The sequence below is a fragment of the Alosa alosa genome, chromosome 15 (assembly GCF_017589495.1).
Source record: "Alosa alosa isolate M-15738 ecotype Scorff River chromosome 15, AALO_Geno_1.1, whole genome shotgun sequence".
Classification (NCBI taxonomy): Eukaryota; Metazoa; Chordata; class Actinopteri; order Clupeiformes; family Clupeidae; genus Alosa; species Alosa alosa.
This window is the reverse complement of record NC_063203.1, coordinates 15696471-15724020: the sequence shown is the minus strand read 5'-3', so window position 1 is coordinate 15724020 and position 27550 is coordinate 15696471. Positions and strand designations below refer to the sequence as shown.

The 27550-nt window shown below is 47.1% G+C and overlaps 1 protein-coding gene across 8 annotated transcripts in view; it reads right to left on the bottom strand.

The window, feature by feature from the left end:
- Positions 1 to 27550, bottom strand: part of tiam1b (TIAM Rac1 associated GEF 1b) — a 53603-nt gene that overhangs the window by 23487 nt on the left and 2566 nt on the right. For 3 of the 8 annotated variants that reach the window (XM_048264570.1, XM_048264577.1, XM_048264569.1), the window contains exons 2-9: positions 21497 to 21674; positions 9621 to 9724; positions 8150 to 9080; positions 5905 to 6436; positions 4883 to 5055; positions 4112 to 4336; positions 2433 to 2618; positions 533 to 679 (exon numbers count right to left, since the gene is read on the bottom strand). In XM_048264570.1, the coding sequence (XP_048120527.1) occupies positions 533 to 679; positions 2433 to 2618; positions 4112 to 4336; positions 4883 to 5055; positions 5905 to 6436; positions 8150 to 9070 (2184 nt within the window). In that variant the 5' untranslated portion in view covers positions 9071 to 9080; positions 9621 to 9724; positions 21497 to 21674. The other 5 variants (XM_048264573.1, XM_048264572.1, XM_048264571.1 and 2 more) reach the window with 5 other exon arrangements.

The window sequence follows — 27550 nt, the reverse complement described above, 5'->3', positions numbered from 1 at the left end:
ATACAGCGGCCTGCAGAAATATCTGAGCTTCCCTCCACACAGTCTGTGGGCAACTCAGGCCCGCACCAGTTACGTCAAAATAAAGAAGAACAACATCTCAACTTGTGGCAGAGCACAAGACATATTCTTGGTTTTTTACATGAATTGTCCCATCATGCAAGTTATTTTTTGGATTGTGAAAATGTCTTGTGTGACCTGAGGTTTTAGTAAATCACAGCCTCTGAGTGAAATCTTAATGGGCCAACAACGCATAACTGGGAAATAAATGTGAATATGTCAAAGTCCCGACAGGGAAAACGTACTGAAATGTTTACTGAAACACCTCTGGCTTAACTGTGGCCAGATTTCTTGCATGACCATATGGAAATCAAAGCTGTCCCAGACAAGATGCCCATTGAGCATGAGCAGCAGCAGCAGACCTGGTTGATGCTGGGGTGTGCTTTGGGAAATAAATGTGAATATGTCAAGATGCCCATTGAGCAGCAGCAGCAGCAGCAGACCTGGTTGATGCTGGGGTGTGCTTTGGTCTTACCTGGTTGATGCTGGGGTGTGCTTTGGTCTTCTTCTTGGACGTGGCGTCCAGGCCCCAGAGGGAGGAGAAGCGGCTCTTGCGCTTGCTGGCCGAGCGTGACATGGCGTGCGTGCGCCTCCTCACCCCGCTCTCCGTGCGAGCAGCCACCTGCAGTTACCCAAAAGAACACATCAGAACTGAAAATGTAGCCACTGGCCCCGGGGGGATGGGCATAAGAAAGGATGTCTTGTTTGGTTTCTTAGACATTTCTTGTGTGAAATACTAGAATATAATTAAGTTTGTGACAGCAGAAGGGTCGTTTTTGTCCATATGAAGAAGCCTGTGTTTGTGAACCAATTAGAAATTGTTCGTCAGTACGCGAATGAAAGGGTTGTCAGTAGAACTTTGCATGGATTCTCTAATTTTAGAGTTCGCATCCAAAGTCGAAGCACTTGGGAGCTGGATGTTCTGAAGCGTTTTAATTTTGTTAGCCCGGCGTAACACGCATTACTGTTAGCAACATGAGGGGTGTTTGCAGTCTCAATGGCTCTTCCAGCCATGAAGAAGCCTTATGATGAAAAGATGAAAAAAAAACACTGTTGCGAGACATGAAAACACATTTTGCAAACTTAATTATAATCGAATTATAAAACATCTTCAATCAGCTGGGACATCACACATTCATGCCACTCCAAATGGCAGAAATTAAAGCAGCCTGGTAAATGCCATCCAGATGAGCTTGGAGTCGGCAGAAGTGGAAAAAGTGGGCACTATATAGAAAAAGCGGACGGCAGCAAGAAGGTAGTGCTTCACTGTCCCTCTCTTGCTGCGTACAGCACACCTGCAGACACTAATACACTGTGGCATTTCTGGGCTGCCTCTCAAAAGAGTGCAAAGGGAGCTTCTCCTCTGTATCAGATAATACTTGGCCCCTATTTGCAGGCGTCTGGTGCTTTTGCGAGTCTGGGTGCATTAGGTGATGGCATTTAAGAGAGTGGAGACAGGGACAGACCTGTCAAAATAAGAGTCCCTCCACTTCACTACACTTCAATTAGAGAGAGAGGGAGAGAGTATTTGTCTGTGTGTGTATGTGTGTGTGTGTGTGTGAGAGAGAGAGAGAGAGAGAGAAAGTGAGAGAGAGCCCTGCTCCAGTAGCCAGTCTTCCTGCTGATTTTCCTAAACTGCCCTCATTTTGTTTTATTTTCCTAGAGGAGCTTGAGTGATGGAAATCGAGTGGGGAAGGAGAGAGAGAGAGAGCGAGAGGGAAGTAGGTGGAAGTCAAACGAGGAAAGAAAATTAGAGTGAGAGAGAGAGAGAGAGAGAGGGAGAGGGATGAAAGGGATGCAAAGAAAGAGAGGCAAAGAGAACAGTGGCATTTCAAAAGAGAGACAGAGAGAGAGGCAAAGAGAGAGCCAGAGGAGAGAGAGAGAGAGAATGAGAGAGAGAGAGAGAGAGAGAGAGAGAGAGAGAGAGAGAGAGAGAGAGAGAGAGAGAGAGAGAGAGCCTAAAGAGTGAGTGTCTGTTTTTCAGTAGGCGAGTCCAATCCAGTGTCCTCAAACGCCCACGTCTGCAATAGCCTACACAGTAGCCCCCTCTTCATAGATATACAACCCGTATTGATCCATGAGCAAAATATATCCTGGCAACCAACACTTCGAGAGTCAGGATCAATTATCTAATCTGAGCGGGGGCTGCCAACAGTGACTGGGCGTACAGCAACAGGTGCACTCGGATAACAAACGCGTAAAAATAAAACAATCTGCTGACCCAGTTTGGTGAACACTGGACAAATGCTTCACTTACATCCCTGAGCTGGATCTACACGACGCAGAGTCTTGTATCTAGACGATGTTTGTGTATAGTGTTATGATTACGGCAGTTATATGTTATATGGTGTAAGAAAAGGGGTGACATAGCTTACCAGGGCATGGAAAGAAGAGACGGAGAAGATGCCCAGGCGGCCCATGGCTAGTTTGGTGGGGCGGGAGGCGAAGGCCAGCAGGCGTTTGGGGTTGGGAAGCTCGCCGCCCTGCAGGCTGGCCAGGTAACAGCGGAAGCGGAACAGGTCCATGTGAAACTGCTCCAGGTTCTGCTCCCACAGGAAAATCTGCATTGGGGGGAAGAAGAAGAGGAAGAGGAGGACGAAGAGTGAGTGTGAGAGAGATAGAACAGTGAGAGATAGAGAAGAAGGGAGAGAGAAAGTGAGAGAGAGGGAAAGAATAAGAGAAACAGACAGTGCCAAAGCCCACACAACAGGCTCTAAAGTGGGGGTAGGGGGCTGGGGGCTTTGCAGGGTTTACTTTGCCAAGTCTGATAACAGTGCGGGTACACACAAGCCTTCAGGAACAATGTTGTTTGTTTTGTATTTCGAGGGCAGAGAGACAGAGGCCAAGCATTTTTCTCTCCCCCTCTTCTCTCTCTCTCTCTCTCTCTCTCTCTCTCTCTTTCCCTTTCTCTCTCACTTTCTTTTTTCTCACTCCAGAACTACTCTGCTTCCCAGCAGACGCTGGCGACCTGTTCTCCTCCCGTCCAGTGTGTTTTTTTGGGGGCAGTGGAGCAGAGGCACTGAGCAGCCAGTCACTGGGCCTCCCTCCCTCCCTCCCCTCCTCCACTCCCCCCCTCTCTTACTCCCTCTATCCACCTCTCCCCTCCCCTCTCCGCTCCCTCTTTCCTGCACCACTTTTTTTCTTCTCCTTTTTCGAAAAAGGAACCAGAGCAGCAAACTGCAGAGCTGCTCCTGATGCCGTTGCCAAGAAGCCCAGAGAGGAGTGGAGCAGGGGAGCAGGGGAGCAGGGGCAATAACGCGGCATTCTCCTTGGCCATGGAGGGCTGGGAGCACCGAGGCTTGAGAGAGAAAGCGAGCAGAGAGAGAGAGAAAGAGAGAGAGAGAGAGACAGAGAGAGAGAGAGAGAGAAAGAGAGAGAGAGAGAGAGAGAGAGAGAGAGAGAGAGAGAGAGAGAGAAAAGAGAGCATCAGGGCCCGGTCAGTCCCCCCCCCGGCTCCCATTCAATGACAGCACAATGCGAAACCCGACACTGCCAAACACGCCGGGGCCACTCAGCTGCCACTACCTTCCAGTGCTGAGACAAAGGCCATTTGATCGGCCTTTCACGTAAACAGCCATTAACCAGAATATGAACTTCGCAATTAATTATGGCGGCAGGGGGAGACATAAAGGGAACCTCCATCAGCAGCGGCAAACACAAGCGGTGCCGAGACAATGGAGAGGGGAGAGACTGTGCAAAAACAGGACGGAATTACAAATTCAAATATGGGGAAGGTATTGAAGTCTTCCAAAGAGCCCTGCAGCCTCTGAAGACTCATTAGCATCCAAACACCATGGCTGGCAAAAAGAGAATGGACACACACATAGATGCACAGGAACACACACACACACACTACTACTGAAATGAATTTAGGTTTGTATTTTGGTTCCGTTCAGAGTATACCTGTCTTCCTTATGTACACAAACACAAGCTCACACACCACCATGCCCACACTCACACATAACACACAGAGGATCAAATGCACAAACACAGAGGCAACACACACACACACACGCAGAAGTAAACAATGCGGTTATTTCTCAGCGCCCTTCACCTGGTCCAGGATGGTCTTCCTCTTCTTGGTGTCGGAGACGGCGGACAGCTGCATCTCACCCATCTTCTTCATCTTCTCGTCCATGTCAATCTTCTGCTCCAGCTTCTTGATCTCTGCACGCAGGAGACGCACTGTGTCATCGCGGTGGTGCTGCCGGGCAACGGCGGCGGCACACGCCGAGTGGATGGCTGTGATCCAGTTCTCAAGCTCCGTCTGGCTGCACGTCTGCAAGGGAAGAGAGAGAGAGAGAGGGTCAGAGGGTCAAAGGTCACAGGAGAGGTCACAAAGGGTCAAGAGCCCCCAAGGTGGATGATCACCTGTACACGACCCATCCTCAGCAACACTCGTTCCCTAAGGAGGTGAACAAAGAAAGTGGACACCCCCGAACGGGGACAAAGCTAGTGGTGTGATTTGTGACTTCTACATCCGAGGAAAGACGTGAATCTTTCTAACAAATGAACTCAACAGACACGGGACGCTAATCTCGTCCAAAAACTGCACGAAAGAAGTCAACCTGCAGTCACCTGCGGCTACCAGTGTGTGACTTCTTCCTTTACAAATGCCTCTCCACCTAGTGTCTAGTTCAGGCCTCTGGCATACCTGCTTACAATGCAATGACTAAAAATACAGCTGGGAAAAGAGAACGAAGGAGAGAGAGAGAGAGAGAGAGAGAGAGAGAGAGGAAATAAGATACTTTAAAAGTAGGACACAATTTGGCCCACATGCATGAGTGGTTCGGGAGGAGAGGCCCACTGCTCTGCATCCACTCACCTGGAACAGAAAGGAGTCCCCGAGCGAGTTGCTCAGGCAGAAGACAAAGTCCTTCTTGGGGTGCTCGGGCACAGCCTGCACGATGCTGTTCTCTGACCACACCGCATGCTTCGGGATGCTGTTGTGGTCGATCCCCGAGCGGCCGTCCGTCTCGTAGAAGAACAAGGTGCATCCTGGGAAATAAAAAAAAAAACAATGACACAGGAGATCAGGCAGGCAAATTGAAACTTCACTTGTAGTTACATTTTCCACTAAGCAAGATAAAACTGCACTCACAGGTATAATTTGATTCATTTTCAGTGTATCCAGTGGAACACAATAGATAAGTCTCTTTTAGCCACGGCCAAAACATTTACACAGCAATGCGCGGAGGGAGAATTAATGAGTGCCATGTCCACTTTAACCATAAAGTATTACTGAGCAACATGTCCACTTTATTTAAATTGATGCCGTCCACCTCCGACAGATCCGAGGGGAATAATTTCTCTGCATTATGGCATAAATAAAATAAATAAACAGTTTTATTGATTTCAGTCTGCTCTCCAGTGGCCACCATTAAGAAGTGCAGCTCTGCATACCCAATGAGAAACAACGGTGCCAGAGTCATGATTCGATTACAAAACCCTGTCAAGTGGAATTAGTAGTGATACATAGCAATCTAAATTCAATTACCAACCCTACACTAGCAGGTTTAATCCTTTGCAAAAGCAGCAACAGGGAACAGACAGAAAGACTACAAGAGATGCGATGCATCAGAACGGAGGAAATGAAAATGCTTTAAAACAAGATCAACTGGTTTAAACCTACTTTTACCTAGTACATGTCTAGCCAAACATTTCATGTCAGCCATATGAAATCACTGGCTTTCATACTGCCAGACCACTAAAGTAGATCTAATAAGTGAAATAAGCCGAATCATTTTGTGGATAGGGAAGAAGCCTCTTGAAAGTCAAGTTTTATATTTGAATGTTCTAACCCATATTAAACCCAAGTCAGAGCAGGTCAGAGCCCTCACCACCCACCTTTGAGGCAGACCCAGTAGCTCTTCCACTTGCGGCGTGTGGCCAGCTCCACCTTCTTGTTCTTCTTGTGGACCAAGAAGTTCTTGACGGCGAGCCGGCCGGCCTTGCGCACTGTCCCCTGGGCCACAGCGAGCAGCGGGTCGGCCTGGTAAGCGGAACTCATGGTGCCGCTGCTCTGTTCGTCGCTCAGGGCCGACGCCATCTCCTCGGGCCCGTCGCCCTGGCAACGGTTCATCTCCAGCTCCTGGCGGAAGTTCTCGTAGACGCCCTGGACGCTGCCGCCCTCGCCGCGACCGGCGCGGACGCCGCGACTGCCACTGCTCCCGCCGGCGTCCCCGCCCGTGCCACCACCGCTGCTGGAGCTGGCGCTGTCACTCCCGGCGAAGGCGCTGCGGCCCGGCACGGAGTACATGGAGAAGGAGGCCGACATGGTCTTGCAGCGGCGAGACTGGTGGTGGAGCGGCTGCTCGGCATCGGTTGTAACCGCATCGATGCCGCTGTCGTCATACTCGCTTCCCTCCCCAGTGACATCCTGGAAGGTGTGTGTGTGTGTGGACAGACAGAATAAACAAAACAAACACCAGTCATACACAAAACTCAAAACCCATGATTCAACTCACACTCCCAGCAACTCACCTCTAAATCCACTCGCACCTCTGACGACAACACCATCTTTAAATGAGACAGCGGTCCAGATCGGATGATAAATCTACCTAACACATGTCACAGGGCTACTCTGCCCATGTTAGGGGATAGACGTATGAAAAAAGCCCCCTGAGAGGATAGAACCTATAGATCTAGCCTGAGGCAGGTCTGTGAGCCTCCCCAAGAGTACAAACTGAGCCGGCTGGCTCGTACAATGCCACTCTGTATGCCTGGCATGCTCCTGCTAACATGGGTAGTGAGGGGGTGTGGTGGCGGGAGATTAAGGAGGTCCCATCCCACGGAGGGATCTACGGCGGCCTGGTCACATGACAGCACCAGGGCGCCCCAGGGCTCCATTCATCAGGCCCTGGCGGCACTACACTGGGAGAGGGCCCATGTTCACTCACTCCTGCATTCTCATTCTCACACACACACACACACACACACACACACCTGCATTCTCATTCTCACACACACACACACACACACACACACACACACACACACACACACAGGCACACAACCATACCCTTTCACACACAGACACACAGGCACCCATGTAGGCACAAAAACATTCTCACACACACATATGCACGTGCAGACTTTCCCTCCCTCTCTCTCTCTCTGTCTCTCTCTCTCTCATACACACACAATCTCCTCTCTCTCCATCTCATTACCATAACAACAGAACTCCACATTTCACGCTGTGGATGACTTCAGAGCATGTAGATCCCACGGCATTAAAAACAACACACACACGTGTGCTATGAGGGCAAACTTGAAACAACACAACTAGGCCCCGTCACCAGCTTTCCTCATTCCTCCCCTTATTGACATGTCAATTACATTACATTACATTAGTGGGGTGAGGTTACACAGGTACTGTAGATCAATATTTCACCACCTTCATACTGAATGGAAAGCAACTCCGGACCTCATTATAGAGTGCGGGGGGATTTTTCTTTGTATTCAAGGTCTGTGTTCTGTTCCTCGCCCAGTCAGATCTGTGTCCTCTATGGTGATGAGAACGACTGGGAGCATTCACAACACGTATGCATGGGCCGACCAGCTCACATCTTCATGCAGGGGAGAGAATGGAAAATGGGCAGTGGGTGGTATAACAGCCGGAGAATAAAAACTGAATGAATAAATGTATTAATTTGTTTTGGTTTGGGGGGCGGTGGGGGGGGGGGGGGGGTGTGGTGGTAGTGCAGTGTGCCACTGTGGAAGGGGATCTGTTCATCAAAAATTCGGGAAAAAAAATCTCTGCAGCTTTAATGTTTCCCATTTGAATAGTGGGAGGAGTTGTTTTGGAGCGATTGTTTTTGTTTGTACAAGTGAACTTCCTGATTATGCAGTGATTGTTCGGCATCAACATACTGAGAAATTCTCATGGGTATCTATAACTTACAAAAATAAGCTAAAGCTTATGTAATGGCGCACACACAAGAACATCAAACTTAACCTTCAGCTTCATCCCACAACTACATAGCACATATGGCTCTATATATGAGATTTGTGAGAGGCAGGCTTAATAATCCCTAGTCATCGTAACCTTTGCATTAGCATTACTATTCTACTAAGTACACACCCTTCTTACCTGTATAGTTTGTGCCCGTCGACTAGCAGACATAGCTGCCTGGTGATTGGTCAGTCCTTCAGACAGGCAGTGTGAGCGCCGACACGGCAGGGTGTAGGCACCGTAGGCACTCCCATCGTCCTCCGCGGGAGAAAGCATCTTCTCGTCCTCGCTCTCGCCGCCGGGGGTCACAGCGGCCTTGTGCCACTTGGCAAAGCGCCTGCTCGTCTGCCGGCACCCGGGGCTCTTGGGCCCGTAGAGCTCGTCCAGTGAGTTGGCGCGGTCGACAGGGTCCAGCAGCTCCAGGCCGCGAGGGCTGGACTGGAGCCGGTCATCACAGAGAGCAAAGTCCGCCGCGTCCACGATCTCCTCCGTGCTGGTCAGGTGCGCCTGGCTGAGGTCCGACAGCGAGAGCTCCAGACTGTCCTCTCGCCACATGTCCGCCGACTTGGAGCGGCGTTTTTTGAACGTGGCCGCACCCGACTCTCGGGGTCCGTCCCTGGTCCTCATAGCTACAAAGGTGGCTGCATCAGCGTCCCCACCTTCCCCTGGGGAGGGGCCTCCGGCCGGGCTGCTGGCCTCGCCGCCTCCGCCCCCGTACTCCGGAGGGTTGGCCAGCTCATTGTGGAAGGACACGGGCCGCAGGTTCATGGCCACGCGGTCCACCCAGATGGGGCTGCTGAAGTCGGACAGCAGGTTGGTGTCGTTGAAGGGCTCCAGGCCGTTCTCGGCCAGCGACTGCGGGATGCTGGGCGTGCTGCTGGAGCGCGTGCTGGTCTCCGAGTTGCGGTGCTCCATCTTGCCCGTGCACGCGTGATGGCGGGGGTGACGCGACTGCTTGTTGGAAATGCGCAGAGAGCGGGACATGTGCTTGCGGGACAAGTGGCCGTGTCCACCCCTGTAGTACGCATGGTCTCCGTTTTGGCTCTCAACATTACCCATGATTCAGCATCTACACAGGCAGAGAGGAACATGGGAGAAAATCAGCCTGACACAACACACGTTCTGAGAATATCAAAAACTGAATGGCATTAAGTGGATAAAGGAGGAATCTACAGGTTGAAGGAAGGGGATACAGGTTGGCGGGACAGAATATTAATTTCTAGGCTTTTAGGGCTAATGCTTTTCTGCTGGCAGAGGGCAAAATCAGCCTGTTGTAGCCTTGCCAAATAAAAAGTAAACAAACAAGTCAGCTAAGTAAGAAAACAACACAGAGAAAATGGCACACAGGTCCCGATGGTACAGAACCAACACTGACATACACTTGAATCAACAATACACAATATCAAAGAATAGCTGTTCATCTGAAATAACACTTTTACACTTCACCAAAGACTAATCTCATGACAGAGCTTTCTCGGAGGCAGAATGCATCAGTCTGTCTGATTGTAGGCAGGAATAAATCTGTCTGATTATTCAGGATGAATATGTACATGGCAAGGGAATGGCGCATTAATATGCATCTGAGCTGTAAATTGATTTACATACAAACCAGCGGAATAGCAATGAGTTCACTGGCATGTCGAATCGAGCTGAAGATGCATCCACTGAAAAGGCATTGCACTGGGATTGAGGGGATGAATGGACTGCAAAGCTCTAGAGGAGAGAGAGAGAGAGAGAGAGAGAGAGAGAGAGAGAGAGAGAGAGAGAGAGAGAGAGAGGAGAGAAACATGTTACTTTTGAGGAAACCCAAAACACAAGGGCAATAACTCCAAGCAGCTTCACTGAATATGTCTTGTTAAAACGCACTCGGGCACAAACTATTTCTATGCACATAATTACAATAAGGGGTCTACGCTGGGATGAATGCAAAATCAGAAATGTGTGTGTGTGTGTGTGTGCTAGTCATCCTGAGAAAGAATTAAGAACACTTTGCAGAAAGCTGAAAGATTAAAGAGCTGAGTGTGGAGCTGTGGCGAGGACCACACACATGAAGGAGCTCTGAGCTCCTTACCCAAATGAAACATGATGGTGCCAGCTTACCAAAAAACCCCTCCCGCAAGAGTCTGTGTCAGTTCGAGTGTGGTTTCAAATATGGAGATCTGTGGTTACTACTACTAAGAACACACACACACACACACACACACACACACTAAAAGCAACAATGGAAACCACATGCTGCCTCTGCGACTTTCTCTTCACACTTGTAGTAAGATAGGCTCCAGTGGTTGCGCAGTAAAGATGTCAACGCTATTCATCTGATATGTGGGTTTACCCGGCGAATGTCACTCCTGTCAGCGTGTCACTAAAAAGGTCAGAGAATCTTCCGGAGCGAGAAGTGGCGCTGTGTCCCGACTCCAAAGTAACGCTGCAGTAACAGTTTGGTTTAATCAGCTTTGCTGTATAAAATGCCATAATGCAGCACCCTGCCTTTATCTTAATCCTATTAAGTTGTACGCATCCATCGCCATTCTGACAGAGATAGGAGAAGAGTGTGAGAGAGAGAGAGGAAAGACAGGGGTCGAGAGAGAGAGAGACAGAGAGGGAGAGGTGAGAGAGAGGAAAGACAGAGAGAGAGAGAGAGAGAGAAAGAGAGAGGAAGGGGAGGGGGATGGATGACTGAGGTTAGGTTGAGAGTGAAAGAGGGATATGGAGAGAGAGAGAGAGAGAAGAAGATTCTTTTCTAAAACAGCTAGAAGACTAAAGAGAAGAGAAGCACAGCGTGAGTCTGACAAGTGTGAGGTTCATTCGGTCAAGACTGAGACGCCCCCTACCCAGGGCTGCTGCTGTCACTCTGACTCCCCAATCAGCCATCCCTGATTAGGGCTCAGAGATAAACAGTCCTTTGCTTCTGACAGGCCAAGCTGCTTCACAGCAGGGAGGAGGAATAGAGACAGAGAGAGACAGGGAGAGAGAGAGAGATAAAGAGAGAGAGAGAGGGAGGGAGGGACGGAGGTAGGGAGAGAGAGAAAGAGGCTTGGCCAGTGTCAGGCCATGTAGGATATCCCAAATGAACGTGAGGTAGTTTTATTTTTTCCCCTGTTTCTGTACTGCCCGATACAATAGCATGGAATCCAGATGTTTTTATCAGGGAACTATAAAGTGCTGCACGTGGGAAGTGGAGAGAATCAAGGCCAAGGTCACATTTCTGCCTCCCACTGGCTGTCTCTGCTCTGCCTGCACTGTAAGACACTTTAAAGTAAACTAAAATGCTGAATGAGCAAAAACAAATGTAACGCTGTGAACTTCGCTACCAGAGCAATGACTAAAGTGCTAGAGGAAAAGGGCCACTTTGGTCAAGCTAGTACTCTCTGTATGCCATAGTGAGCATTTGGGTTACCTCAAGGCTCTGCAGTCTCTGCATTCTCTCAAGCTCTCCGATCACTCTCTCTCTCAAAGGGCAATGCCAACCAGAGCACAGCCGCATTCTGATTGGTTCAGATGATGGAGTGACAATGATGCAGTGGATGTTTCATTCTGTCTCTGTCTGTTTTTCATTCTGTTCTGTCTGTGTTTCCCTTTGTGCGGATGGTTTGTTTCTATTTTTCAGCGACAGGCCCTCGGGACCATTGTTTATCTCTGCGTGTAGCCGAGGCAGTATGAGAGAAGGAGGGAGAGAGTAGAGGAGAGAGAGAGAGAGATAGGGAAGGAGGGAGAGTGGGAGCAGGGTCCTGCTCTTCTGCATATGCACTCAAGCTTGCAGTGGAGTGGGGAGTTGTTATGTAAGCTCCAGGAGCTGACCCTGTTCCCCCCTCTCTCTCTCTGTCTTCCCTCCCTGCCTTGCCTCTCTAAGGGTCATTCTACATCCCCACACCCCCCGACCATTCCACACACACACACACACACACACACACACACACACACACACACACACACCTCAACACCATCTCCATCACTACCACTCCTTCCAGGTACTGCAGCACTAAAACTTTGATGTTGAATCAAGTCCATTTCCCTCCAGCCACACAGGAGTGTTCTTTTCTTCTCTTCCTGTGCTTTCAGAGAAAACAGGGCAAAAACAGAAACAGGGTGCGGGTAGGCCTACTCAAGAGCTCAAATACCAGTGCAGTCATTCCCTAACGTATGTTGGAATGGCCCCCAGTCTTTGGGGACTGAAGTGGGGAAAGCAGAGGGATGCGTGCGGAACTGTGCTGGTTTGCAGGAAACATGTCCCTGTGCACTTACTGTCCCTTGGGGGACAATGACTTTATTTATCGGTTCCCTTGTCCACTCATGTGATTGCTGGGCATTTTTTATCTGGATATGGGAAGTTCTGTCCTTCACTGGAGGAGAAAAGGGTAAAGTGTGTGTGTGTGTGTGTGTGTGTGTGTGTGTGTGTGTGTGTGTGTGTGTGTGTTCCCTGTTGTGGGAGTGTTGGGGGTTATATGGACCTGCAGGAACCTAAGAAAAGTGCAAATACAGAGAAATTCTCTAATGGTTCCCTAGGCAACAAGGCAAACTCTTTTGTGGGACACGGGGTGATGAACAGCAAGTAGAAGCGCAGTGGTGGGAAAAGAGTAGACACAGAAAGAGGGGGAGAGAGAGAGGAGAGAGAGAGAGAGAGGAGGGAGCGATGGAAGCAGGAGAGAGAGTGCTGTGAGGGGTGAAAAGGTGGTGAAGATGAGGCGGGGTTCTCTGGGGGGGATGGTGGTCAGCCATTTAGAGGTTTGAGTGGAAACTGACACCCTTTTCTACAGTGATGGCGGATGACAGTCTCGGAGCAACCCGCTGTGCTGAGCAACTGGCTTTTATTTCAGAAGAGCTGTTGTGCTCACGCTGTGTTGACTGTATCAACCTCTCTTTCTCTCTCTCTCTCTCTCCCATTATTTCTCCACCACTATCTCTTATCTATCAATAAATGAAACAAGAAAGTTCACAGAGCGAGAGGAAACATTCTGCAGCACATTTAATCGGCTTGACCTCTCTGAACTGATGCAAAGTATCAGTCTCTGCACACCATCCTAGATTATTCAAAATGGCTGAAAATCTGCAAAGTCACTCTCCCTCTCCCTTTCTCCAAATAAGAACAGTCATCCTTGAGGCATGTGAAAGAGTAGGATAATGGTCCCAATCATACTGCCTAATGCTTAGATAACAGGCTCTTTTATTAGCTAATCTTCTATCTTCTGAACCTCAGGGCCAAAGCAGAGAAAAAACATGTTCAGCAGTTTATGTGATGCTTAATGCAAGTAGGAAACTTCAGCTAATGACATAAACAAGCAGGGTAGCATTCCTGCCACCCACCACTGAAGGGGAAGAATGGGTTTATTGTGGGCTGGTGGAGACCACACTGTGGCATCAGGGTGACACTTGGCATTCAAGAGATGCCACCCGACCATTTATGCCACCCCTAAGTGGGGTCGTAAAGCACGCGGGGAGGGTGGCATCCTCTTTTGAGTTGCCTCCTAACGGGGCCTGTCACACCATGCCACCCTTGTGGATGGAAAATAAACTGCCACCTATCAATGGGCCAAATGACTGCCATACATTACGAGGAGCCCACAACAATGAGCCCATTTTATCCGGAGGCTAAACAAGCGTCTGATGAAAATAATAAATTATTTGAGAGGTGGAGCCGCGCTGAATGCGCTCGTTTGAGTGAAGCGCTTTTGTAGTGTGTTGTGGGACAGATGAGTGTTGTTTTGCAACCAGGTCTCCTCTCAAGTGTCTCACCCTTTCTCTCCCCCACTCTCTCTCTCTCTCTCTCTCTCTCTCTCTCTCTCTCTGTCTCTCTCTCTCTGTCTCTGTCTCTGTAACTCTGCCAGAGGCGTGTTGGAGGCTGGGACGTGGCGCCGGTGGAACACAAGCTCTCGTGGAGAACAGCTGCGGGGGAGAGAGGGAGGCAGCTGGGCTACGGTCTCAGCAAACCCATGGATCATGTGCTAAGCACCGCACCGCAGACAATCCAACAAGGGTTGCTCTTTTTGTTTGGGCACTTCACATTCACAAAACATGTTTTAGCTCTCCAACTCAGACAGATACGGGGTGTGTGTAAGTAGGACCATTTTCTGAAGGACAAACAGGAAATGATGACTGTCCCCTGCGGATAGCAAAGGCGTGAGGTGGTCCTTATTATGTGGTTATGTGGCAGGGTTTTCATGCGGTTGACACACTGGTCAACCTTGCTCATGCATATTGTGCTGAAATAAGCAGACCGCATGCCGCAAGATGAAATGTTTGCACCACTGTACTTATGTGGTTGTCCACAAAGAATTCTCTGACAAGAGGTGAGCACAGCTCTGTTATTAGGGGGGTAGTCGATGCGCTCACCACTTCTATTTGACAAATACCTGGGCCTGTTGGAACACGGAGGGGAGACGAAATTGGCCTGGGGGTACGACCTGCGCCCTCCCCACCCCTCCTTTCCCCTCAGTGCCTCTCCCCCTCCTGATCCCCAAGGACGAGGAATGTCAAGATGCGGCTACAGTTTGAGGAAAGGAAAATTAATACTTTTGCCCAACAGCCAAAACCTGACTTATGGATTTTCGATGAAAGAGCTTACTGGCTGCACAAACCACCTGAAAAGGCATTCCAGAGTGTGTTATGGGTGTTTTGTGCATGTGTGTGAGGAGAGGAGAGACAAAAGAATCCTTTTCCAACCCTTGAGAAGCCATCATATAAATAGCTACACTAAACGCCAAGCTAAATAACCATATGAGAAAAAATCTTGTTAATGTCTGAAAAGTGGCTAAACAGCCTAACATGCATTTTTCCACCTAAGTGGCTTCACATAAATGGCTCAATGATTCATTAAGGGTTATACATGATTAAAAGTGTGAAAACATAACAAGTTTTCCAGCGTAATAATTAATGATAAAAAGCAGCCTAATTATGCATGTAAAGCGGCTCATGGCTTTCAATATGTTTTCCCTATGAAGAGGGGGCACTTTTTCCATTTCTCACACTGGCACAAGCACCATTCCCAGTGGAAATAAAAGTTAACAGCCCTACAGTAGGTATTGCTCTTCAATGCTCTCTGGTGTAAAAAAAAACCCTTAGTTTGGTGTATTTTTACGATGGATGAAAATCCAACAGTTATGTAACGCTAGGAGCTTTTGCTCCTTTCAACAAGAATGGGATTAATTCATCCTTGGAGAGGATAATTGTGCATATCCTGTTATTTTTGCCTCTTTTCCAACCGCTTTCCTGTGTTCAAGTCATACCCATGGAGTGGGAATAAAAAGGGAGAAGAACACTGTAGTTTTCACCACTCAAAAGGTAGAGAATGGGAGAAGTGTCACCCTTGGCTCAGAAGACACACACTCCCCCCAGCTGAAGTTAGTTAACACCTTCAAGGCAGCAGGTTAGAAGTCTTGCCTCGTTTTACTGTACAAGTGCCAAGCAATACAGCAGTGTCTGATGAAAACCAAGTGTCAGTGTGTAAGTCATTAAAATGACAGACAGGCTTCTGACTGCAGATCAAGACCCAGACGAATTCCTCCCGTCTCCCGTCTCCCTTTTAAAAAATCACAGCATATGACATCGCTCTGGCAGGAGAAGCCAGTTGGCAAGAACGACGTGACTACAGCCACGGTCGGTGCCGCTCGTCATGCCAACATATTTGCATGAGACAACACCGGCAGCAGCACAAGGACCCAGGTCGAGGATGACCCCCCAGTGTGCAAATGACCCTGGGCCAGACGGGCTTGAAATTTGCCTTGTTTTTGCCTTTCTCCATCAATCACGCCATCCTTCACAGAGTGTTCCAAAGTGTCCTGGCCAGGCTACCTCCATGGTGCGGCTTTCTCTCCTCTTTCGCTTTTTTTGTACAGGAAAGGGGGATGATCTGCCTTCTAAATTTGATCCGTAACCGTAGAAACCTTGAATGAGAAACAGCTGGGGGCTTTCAGAGGCAATGAAAACGGCACAAGTCGACAATCAAGTTGCCTGTCGGAGACTGCAATATGAAAGGAGATGGACCCCGCCACTGCTGCCACCACTAGCTCTGCTGTTGCTGCAGTCACTGGAGCATCCTGGCCCCATGCAAATCCATTTGGCTCGATTTATAATTCATCTCCAGCAGCATCGGGGAAAGTAATGTGGTTTAAATACTGACAGCCTGACTGCTCGCATGCTGGGAGTTTGGCTTCTTCCTAAAGCCTATCAATTATCTCCTCCATTTTCACCATTTCAAATGGCTCCCTCTGAAGACTTTTTTTTTAAATTGTGCTGCTGACTCTTAGCATGAGTTTCAAGTTTTTTATTCGCTGATGGTTAAAAGGGCTTTGCCATTTCTTTTTAAAAAATCACTTTACTGACCTGGAGAGGATGTGGGGGGACATAAACCAAAGCTACGGTTCATTTGAGGCTTCCCTAACAAAGCTTGATTGATGATGGGTCACCATTATCAGCTGGAGTTCTGTTTGCGAGGTGAGAATGTCTCTCCATGTAAAAGGAGCTCTCCTGTAACAACCTGTCTCACAAAGACAAAGGCACCTCAGGAGGCTTCCCATCAGGTCTCCTCCAACACCCCACCTACAAGTCAATTGGACACGCTTGTTATCAACGCCTCCCCCCACGCCTATCAAAGCGCCCCCTGTAAATAACTTAAGGCCAGCTCATTCAAGGCCCTAGAAAAAAAAAAATCTACTCCACACCTTTTGACCTTGTAAACCTCCAAAATGACCTCCTCTTGCGGTTGCACCCATCCAGGCAATGTCAACGCATGGAGGAGCACGACTGAGACCTGCAGACGGGCCTCCAGTGGCCTTGCTGACCTCATCTCAGTGGTCCCAGGTGGCTGCAGAGAGTCGCTGTTTACTGAAGCAACAACCATGTGCCCAGCCATGACCTAACAACCTCATAGCCCCACAGACTCCCTCACTCCCACACATGCCAACCTGACTGCTAGGCTTGGATGCATCTGTGAAACCATGCACTAGTTGTGATGAGATTGATGGCCAGTGCCGTGTATATATAGAGAGAGCGGGTTCCAATCATCTCAATGCAATTACAAGAGCACAACATGCTAGTTTTGACTGAGCTCAGACTGGATGCCCGGTGGTGGTCTTTGAAGTACTTAAAAAGACACTAATGGGACGAGGAGGCAAGCCCAAGCACCTCCTGGGAAACAACAGGGAGATGAAAAAGTGCTTTCATGGCCCCCATCCCTTGTGGAAGGGAAGCTTGTGGCCGTGAAGTGAAGTGAAGTGAAGTAAGGAGGGGGTTGGGGGAGAATCGGATCCAAAGAATGAAAAATGGCTCGGCGTAGTTTGGTTGGGGGTGTGCTGGGAAGGGGAGAGTAGGGAAGTTCCACACCTTGAAAGACAATACAATGGACCCCTGATAACAAAGTGGGACTGCCAAGTCGATGCATCTGTTTTCATTTAATGCCAGGCAAGAATGTCACGCACAAGCGACAGAACGCACTCAGATTAAAGCATGTCTGACAGGTACCCCACCCTCCCAACGGATTTGGGGACGTGTTTTTTTTTTTTTTTTCACTGTGCTCCACTCAGTTAAGGACATAGAGCCTTTGTGGCACAAAGAATGAGAGAAATTGTTTGATAGAAATTCTATGTACCTTACCATTGCTTTTGTTTGCTTTTTTTACAGCAGTGTATAATTAGGCTAGACAAGTAGTAGGTTGGACACATAGTCCAAACTGGCTTGACTTGCCAGAACCGTAAGTGAACTTTACCTTCATCCGTTGTATAATCCAATTACCCTGCACATCTGGTAGCATTAATAACTGGATGCAGGACTTAATAGTGAGCCTGGTTAAGTCAGTGGATAGTAAGGAAATGAATGGTACAGTTTAAACTACAGACTACAAGAGCAGAGACCAATAACAACAACACAGTGATCTATGCCTAGATCTCCCACCATATTACAGTCAACACTTTTCAATAAGGGGACTACACTACAAAATTAAACAAAAACAAGTCAGATTCAATTCAAACAGCTGCTGGGACGAGGGTTAGCAAAAGGGCACCAATGTCACCTTCAGCTACCATTCAACAACTGACTACCATATACCAGCCAAGCAATAACACACAAAGGTGCTACTTCACATCTGTACTGAGGAGACCACAAGACCTCCAGCGTCTGTGTTTTTGTGTTTTTGGATTATGGCAACCTCAACTCATCCACTGCCATACAGTATATATGTATACCTTACAAACCAGACTTAACACCAACGCTATACTCACTTTCACACATAAGGATCATCTAGCAACTGCATTTGACATACTGGCTCCAAAACAGCAGTGAAGGGGGAAAGTTTAGCATTCATTTAGCAATAATGTGTTTCCACTTATGTGAATGTGCATGGCTTCCCAGGGTTCCGTTGCTTCCAGGTCAGTGAGTAGGAATATCAGGCCAACTCCATCTGTGTACTGCTGTGACAAATGACAGTTATTTTACGTAACCCTTTGCAGGAACTACCATAGAGATGATGCACATCTGGGTCAATTTTAAGTATACCTTTTAACAACAAAAACAAATAAATTCACCTTGGGTGGTTATGTTATGGATTCATGTCCAAATAAGGCATAATACAATAAAGTGCTAAGTTGATATTGATAATTAAAAATTCCAGTGATTATCATCTCTAACAAATAAACCCTATAATTACACCATAATTACATGGGCACCTGATATACTTTAGGTCATCCTTTTCATCTGAACAAGGTCTCAATAGAATGCATGCCTTCTAAGGAAGAAAGACTACCTCATCTCTTCTTCCTACTCGCAAATTGCTATGATTTCAAGGCCAGGAAGCTATGGGCACAAAACAAAAGTTCTAGAGTGCGTTGCCAAGTTTCCTGGCCTGACAACAACTTCTGTTTTTCTCTCTCTCTCTGTGTATGTGTGTGTGTGTGTGTGTGCTTTTTTTGTTTCTAGAGCATAAGCGCACTGTCTCTGTGGTAACATCTGCTGTTTTTATTACCTGCATGATGGAAGGGGGAAGCACACCGAAGAGATTAGCTAAATCAAATACCCAGATAGGACCCACCAAACCACAGAGACTACCCCTGCGCTATCTCCAGCACGCTAAGCCAAGGGAGCTCCACAACACCCTCCTGCCCGCCCCCATCCCCCGTCCCCCAAGACGGGACTGTGCAGCAAGGCGTGACTGGTCTAGGTCTCTGCACACATGACTACACAAAGCCGCGTGGAAATGCGTCTGGGCGCTCCAAGCGGCCCGGATCACATCCCTCTCAGAGCAGCACAGCCTCTGATTTCCATTGCCTCCGTCACCACCTCCACCACCACCGCCACGGCACAATGACACCCCCTGTTCTCTGTCTGATAACAGAGTCACATTGCCCTAAAGCAACACTTTTCGTCACACTGTAGATGTCAAAATACATGTGTGTGTGTGTGTGTGTGTGTGTGTGTGCGTGTGTGTCTGTGTCTGTGACTTGTCACATAGCATTGGCATTCAAATACGAAAAAAAAGGAACTGGAGTGAAATGAGAACTGACAAAGGCAATGTGTGCTAACGTGGAAGAGACAGAAGGATACAGCCTTTGCTTCTCTTCTTCCCAGTCCAAATTCCCAATGAGAACAACAACTCTGCCGTAGAGGAGCCGGCTGAAGAAGAGAGGAAGCGGTGAGTGAAAACAAACACGAGCGCATCGTGTGGTTATCCGTGCACCTCCTCGCCTTCTCATCACAGCTGGAGTGTTAACACATCACTCACAGCTGTTGACAAGCAAATATGCCAGGAATGGCCACACGGTCGTAAAAACCTCCAAGTCAGATAAGTAAGGGAGGCCAAGGGAAAAACAATGGCTCAGGCAAACACTGCGACTTGGGGAGGTGGTGGGGGTTCTAACAATGCAGGTTTTCACTTGTCACAATAGCTAGTCCTTAGAAGTTGCTACCACAGTAATGGAGTTTCACTATTAGCTGTGACGAGGAACGAATGAGGTGTGAATGTCTATACTAGGAATACAGAACGGATAGCTTAAGGTCCCAGAGAGGAAGCTAACGCGCACAGAGAGGCTGAGACAATGTCAGACGAGGCCCAGATCTATGCACAAAACACAACAAAGCACATCCTCCCAAGCAGTAACTTTCATTATCAACTGTGTTGTTATCTTACTCGTCTTTAAATTACTTATCTCACCAGTCACATTTTTGGCCCCTGAAAGCTTTGTGTCTCTGATCATACAAGCTTTAAGAGTATTACCAAAAAAAGTGATTCACAAGCAAAGCTTTGTGGCTGTGATTATTCTTCTTTCTAATTAGATCAAGATTATGGAGGTGGAACCAGGGGCAGGTTGCAATTAAACAAAGTATCGTTCTGTAAAAGAAGCTATTGTGTCAGGCGAATTAAAGTGAAAATCGCGAGCCGGTTGTTTGGCAACAGACAGATTTGTTTTTTAGCTTCTGGATTTTAGAATCTCACTCCTTACTGAAAAGCACTGCGGTTCTACCCCCACCACTTGTTTAGGCACCGCTGAGGCAGGGGCCACAGGTTCTAACCTTGTGGCCTGCTAAGCCACTGACGGCCGGGACATTTCCATGACTATGGAACCACCAGATGATCAAATTCGAACGGCCCCCCAACCCCCACCAACTCCGTCTTCACAGTCCATTCACACCAACACAACCATCAGACGTGTGGAATGAATTCCACCCTGCACCACCCCCTCCACACTTTCTAAAGTCCTTTACCCCCCCCCCCCCACTCTTTATCCCAGCAGGACGTGCTTTAGGGATTCTCCTTGACTTTGACCATCTTGCTTATTTGCAATTCATCATTTCTCTCTCAGGTCTCCACAATGGCCCCACACTCTTTGCACATTGTCATTACAACGACACACACAAACCAAACACTTACTAACACTCTCTCACACACATCCACACACAAACACATATGCATGCATGCACACAAACAAGCTGTGTTTGCATCGTCTGACACAATTGTAGTTCAGATACATGTCTGTGTATCCATCATCAAGCAATCAAGACACAGCGCAACCTCTTTACTGAATCCGTGTCTTGTTGAATAAAACCTCTATTATAAACTTGATCATGACCAGAGAATAGCCATAATCTCCTCAAAAGAGTCATTGAAAGCCTCACAAACTTTCATGGACAGCAGGAAGATTAAAAGTCATGCTATAGAACACTAAATGCACATACGGATGAAGCTAAAGATCTAACACAGAGTGGGAAAATCGCAGCTGCTCTGAAAAAAACCTTTTATCTTGTCTCTTAACACCTCCTTTGAGAATGAGGGGCTATGAAGCCAAGAAGCCATTTGTTTCAAACAAGTGCTAGTGCACGCACACACAGAGGCTTTGATACAGGAAAACAGCCAACAGCCAACAGCCAGCAGTGGCATGAAAGAGGCAGATAAACAGATGAAAACAATGCACACAGAGAGACAGAGAGAGAGAGAGAGAGAGAGAGAGAGAGAGAGAGAGAGAGAGAGAGAGAGAGAGAGAGAGAGAGTATATGTGGGAGTCTTACCTTTCAAGTGGCTCTGTGGTGCTTTCCAGGGCTGCGGGAGCTATAAGAGAAATCCAAATGTGGGTGAACGGCAGCTCTCAAGCTCCATGCTGGTGGGAGGCAGCAGTCCACAGTCCTCTCTCTCACACAACTCCTCTGCACACTGACTCCGATGAGAGAGGGAGGATGAGTTCAGGAACTGAGGGGAGAGAGGGGGTGTGCCTGTTAGGGATCTCTCTCTCTCTTTCTTTCTCTCTCACTGCACCCCTCCCTGCATGTCTTCTTCCTCTCTGTCTGCTTTCTCCTTCTTCAGTAGAGGGAGAGAAAAATATCTTGAAGTGAACGCCAACAGGAATGTCCGCCCCTTTGCTCTGTGCACCAAGACCTCCTCCCCATCTGCCATCTAATTGCCTCAACACTCCCCAGTTGGAAGGAACTACGCTTTTGCACAAAAATCCTCCCAGTTACCCCTCCCAGTTTGCACACCTATGAGGAAGAGCCCTGCCCCCTGACACACACACATACATACACACACACACTGCATGCAAGTTTCTAATGTCTAATACTTTCTACCAATAGAGATTAATTTAATTCAATCAAACCTATTGTACTGGTTTACATTATGTAAAATGCCATAACATGTTGAGTTCCTACGTTTTGTAATGAAATCGCAGCAAGTAAAGGGTTAAATTTCACTCTGCAGGTAGTCAACTTATGCAAAAGCAGGGAGGAAAGCCACTCAAACAGGGCAGCAGTGTGTTTTTAAAAGCAGAATTTAGCGGCACTGCCTATTTGCAGCTTCCTGCGAAAAGCTCTAAAATAGGAACTGTGAATGGAGATGAGGCTGAAGCATTGTTGTCATAGCACCAGTGATGTCGGCGGAGACCTACGTCAATGATGACAGCCCTGGCCAGATTCATTTTGAGACGCGCAAAAAAAGCGAGTGAGAGAGGGAGAGAAAACAGAGAGGGAGAAAGGACACGAGACAGAGGGGCGTGCACCGAGTCTTCTTGCCTTGATTCCGTCGCTACGATCATGTGTTCCGCACAGGCAGCTTCGCATACCAATGCTAAAAAAAACGCCCCGAAGGAAGAATGGGATTGGACTCTCCCTGATAACCAAGCAGCCTGCGCTATGTCTGAGACGGAGACCGGTGGAAAAGAGCGCGTTCCACTCTCCGCGTCTAGACTTTATGATTAAGGCAGCCCAAAATAAGACCATCGGTATGGCGGTTGCACTGGCTGCATCCCCGACAGCCTGCATCACTTGCCAAGGTTGTGACTCCAAAACGCTGTTGATTCAGTGGCTGATTTTCGCATGACGATAAAGGGTTTTGCGAGACTGCACAGGAGAGAGGAAGGACTAAAAGTTACTGTACTTGTACTGTCTGGTGATGGTAAATGCATTAGGCAACAGTTTTATTCAATTATTATTGGGGCGCAAGCCGACCCTTATGCTTCCGTTCACAGCCCTCGAGCATGTTTGTGAATCTTTGTTTTGAGTGGAAGTGGAAGGAAATTGCATTCTAAACAGAACAGCATGTTATAAATCCAGTAAGTGGCAATGACGACTGTGTGTCTCTCCAAACCCGCAAATATTTCTGTAAGGATACTCTAATGGGCTGCATTATATCAATTATCGTCACTTGCTTGATTTATTTGAGAGTAGTCAAACCACTCATCTCACTGGAGGACACAATAGTACAGCATTGGTGTTAACCAGTCTGGTGAACAATTTTACAGCATACACCCAGCAGATTAGCCTACTCCAAGCCTCCACTAACCTTTCCAAAGTTTCAATCATCAGAGAGAACATCTCAGTAGGCCATCTTTACCCCCCACTAATCTCAATAGCAAACCCCACTCAACCCAGTGCCCTCAGTTCTACAGCTGTTCCACCACAGTTCAATAACCCGGTGTTATTGTAACATTACCCACCATCACTGACAGTGAGGTCAGAGTAAGGACAGAGGGTAAACAGCACCACAGTCATGGAATGCAGGCTCTGAATGTTACACACCAAAGAACGGCTTCCCATGTGTCTGCGCTCCAAAATGACCAACTCCCTCTTGTTTGCTCTGGTCTTAAGGAAATCTCCTCCGCGCAAAATGCAATAAAGCCATCACCAGCTGAGCAAAGAGAATGCATTATCAATCTAATGCAGTGCCAGCTGGGAAAGCCAGTGTTCGTATTAGTCAGCACTCTTCTGTGGCCTGTTATTAAATTCAACATTCAGCCTGGCCTATGTGGCCCTCGAGTACCTCTCACTGGGGTGGTGGTAGGCTTTTCTGATGGAAAAGCCAGAATCGGCACCTGACCAAGATTTCAGTGGCGTATACAGCCAACCAGCTGTATAGGGATACAGTGGATAAACATTGTCTTATCACCCTACATACTGTATCTGTTAAACCCTGTAGCATGTTTACAGAAATCCCCAAGCCCAAACAATGTGAGTATCCCACTTCCTCTTAGCTTCCCCATAATATGGAAAAGTGTGGTGGGGTTGGTTGGGGTAGGTGGGTGGGGATGGGTGTTTCATATGTCAATGTCACAGAGGTTAAACTGTTGGGAGTTGGGCGATTTACAGTGTCTTCTCTCCTCTCTCCAAATGCCATGTCCGTCTCCATTTACATGATGATTTGAAACTGCTGCTGCCACTTCCCCGTCCCCACCCCTTCTTTGACAAACAAGCCTAATTACCCAGAGATGCTTTTGTGCAAGCTTGAAGTGCCCCCGACACACACACACACACACACCTCCACCCACTGCAATTTGACCTGATATCGCTGCTCCATCTGTATGCACAATACCGTGCATGAGCATACGGCAAACACAGCGAGATCTCTCCATATCGCCGCACAAAAGAACGGGGGAAATAGGTGGCTCCAGTTCTCTCTCCTTTTGTGCGCTATAGACGGCAAGCGGAGAAAAACATGCAGGCATGGCGTGGAGAGATGAAAGCCACAGTCGTGGCCAGAGATCATTAGTCTGGAGCATCGGAGGTCTCTCTCTCTCTTCCTCTCCGCATCGTGGGCCTCTCCAAAGTCTACATCAAACAACCTGTGTAGCTGGTGTACGCAGGCGCTCAGAATGTCCACATAAAAGAGGAAGGAGGGTATCTTGATAGTTGTAAGGTTGTGGTGTGTGTGTCTTTGTTGTAGCACTGCCAGTGGAATCTGAAAGATTCTGAAACCTTCACTAGCAGATGATTCTCATCTATATATATGATAATAACGCTTGATATTGGCAATATTATTGTGGCGGCTGAGATTTCTTGTGAATCTCACCCTTTTGTGATCAACTATTTATTAGGCGATGAGAGATTTCAGTAAGAGAAAACGAATGTGTATTAAGGATGTGTTCTAGTATAATTCACCTTCTTTTGGCGGTCTTAGTGATATAGGCACATATTCAGTCTTTAAGCACTAAATAAGGTATTCTAGACTGTTTCTGTGTTCTAGAAAAGGCCTTGAGAAGGCCATCCGTTCTTGTCTACAAAATGTATGTTAATACAGGAGTCCCCAAGACACACTGACATTTGATTCAGGATTCAAAAATCTCAAGGGCCATAACTGTAGATCTTTGCAGAAACAGTATTCAGGGGCATCACTGTGTTTAGGATATGAGTATTTTATCATGCCTGTGTTTTCAGATTTTACTGCTCCAGAAGAGTCCATGAGTCACTTGTTTTCTCCTGTGGTTTTGTCATGAAGTTTCCTTTTTTGATTGAGGCTCTCAGCCTAGAGAGAGAGAGAGAGAGAGCTAAAACACACTCACCATTCCTGAGGGCCACTATGCTCTTTATATCCAAACTGCAATTTCAAAATCATGGAACACAGCCAAGAAACCACCAGCATCACACACTCACACTCGCTCCCACACATATACAAAGCCATTTTGAACCTACCACCTAAAACTAGTCTTTCCCTCAGCAACTTAGAGCACTTAATCATCTATAATTAATCTTTAACAGAAGGCTCTGGAAACCTTGTGAATGCAAAGACACTTGTCGCTTTTCTCTCACAGCATAAAATCGCGTTAGCTTGCCACTCACAGCTGGACCCTCACATGCATTTATCCTCTCTACATTTACTCTCTACTCCTCCGTTGAATATGCACCTGGACGCTACATGGTAAAAAAAATGGCAGGCCGTGGAACAACGTCCACTACGAGTGTGTGAAATCCTTTCAGAGACAGCATCGAGCTTGAGGTAACTGGATCTCTATCTTTGAAGAATTCACTGTCCCCTGGAATTTCCCCCCTCCCCAACCTTTAAAAGGAGACTTTGATGCCAAAGGCAGCATGCACTTAACATTCATTAGCGCTCTTAATCTCGACATCATCTATTCTGCTTCTCACACATAACTTTTTAATCATATTTCTCATGTCATAATAATGGTGATTAAGTGTGTCATGAAACATTACTTCCTGGAAAAGGAAAATCATTCGCTCACAGCACACAGACAGCCCATCTGAGCTATGCGGACCGCTGTGTCAGAGTGAACAGAGCCAAAAGACGCAGTGTAACAGTTAAGTGGGTCATTCTTCTGCCCCAAGTTATCTGGGACAAGCTGCCCAGAACACGAGTTTGAAATCCAACTCTGTGCTATTTAGACACAGCCGTAGAATGAAAGATTTATCAAAAGTGCACTAAGGGAGCAAGCTCTCATGGCACCTGCTTCCGGATATGATTTTTCACATGTTTGAATCATTAGTCGTGACAATATGGAGACTGAGGGTCTCAATGTGCAAATTATTCATGCCATCATCCTCTTTAAGGAGAGCTGGTTTCTGTAAAGATGATACAGGCCCACAGGCTATGGCCTATATTACACTGAGTTCAGTTTGTGAAGGGTTAAAGACGGCGATGAATCATCAGGACCTGGGGTTTGGCCACCTCCCTCCATTAAAAGTTGCTTTCGGGCAAGATAACGCCCCTGCAGAGATGGGATGATATGGAGACATGTCATCATACCAGTAACCAAAATGATTTTTTTGCATTACCATAGTATTGCTGAAATACAGTGGTGATAGTGTACTGTATTATAGTGATAATATATTAATAATAAATATATATGAAAAAAAAAGATACAACTGAAATACACAAAATCATTAATACTACTTTGAGGAATTGTAAGCACAACCACACATGCAGTCCTGATGTTACCTTGACTGTTTGCTCTAATTGTTCAGCTTAAACATAGACACAATTTATCGATGATAATTGGCATGAATCAAATTTGAAATGGAATTCTTATCGTTATTATGCTACATCATAATCTGTAATTGTTTCATGCCTGCACACCTGATTAAAAATAGTTGAAAAACAACAGCCCTTGTCTGTTGGAGACCACACAAATCTGCCTAGAAGCCAGCAGTATACGGCTTAATGACAAAATCAGCAGTAATCAAAGTAATATCACACCATCATGTACTTGTCTCATATGCTTGCGGGGAAATCCCCCCACGCCATAAAAACAAATAACCTCATTACGTAACGTGTATTTTGTTAAGGGAAGCGCAACAATGATTAAATAAACCAACTTGTGGGACAGCAAGTCAGCACAGATACAGTACACTTTGTTCGGCATGGCAGTGAGAGAAGAAGGAATGCCTTGTTCTCTATGGCAGACTAGATCATTCTCACAAGACAAACCTGGCTATAAGCCATTCGAGTGTGGAGACCTGGGTCTGGGAGAAGTATGCTCTTTCTCATGTAAAGAAAAGTCAAAATGACCAAATGATCTTACGTAACTTACATAGTTTTTTTTATTGTTCCCTGCTAGTACTAGATCTATAAATCTAGCAGTGTTAACAGTTACAGCATTTGCTGTATGCTGTAGATACAAGCCTAATGATAATGAGAAATTGACCACACATTAAGAATGATATTACAGTATACTACTACTATAAGATAATACTAAAACAGTATTATCTTACTGAACAAAAGCCTATCCCTGTGAATTCAAATGTTAAACACCAAAGACAATTAAGGAAAAGATAAAACAAAATCTACAGTCTATGAGACATAAATGGAGGTTTGATGAATGGCAAAAACAATCTTCCTTTCATCAG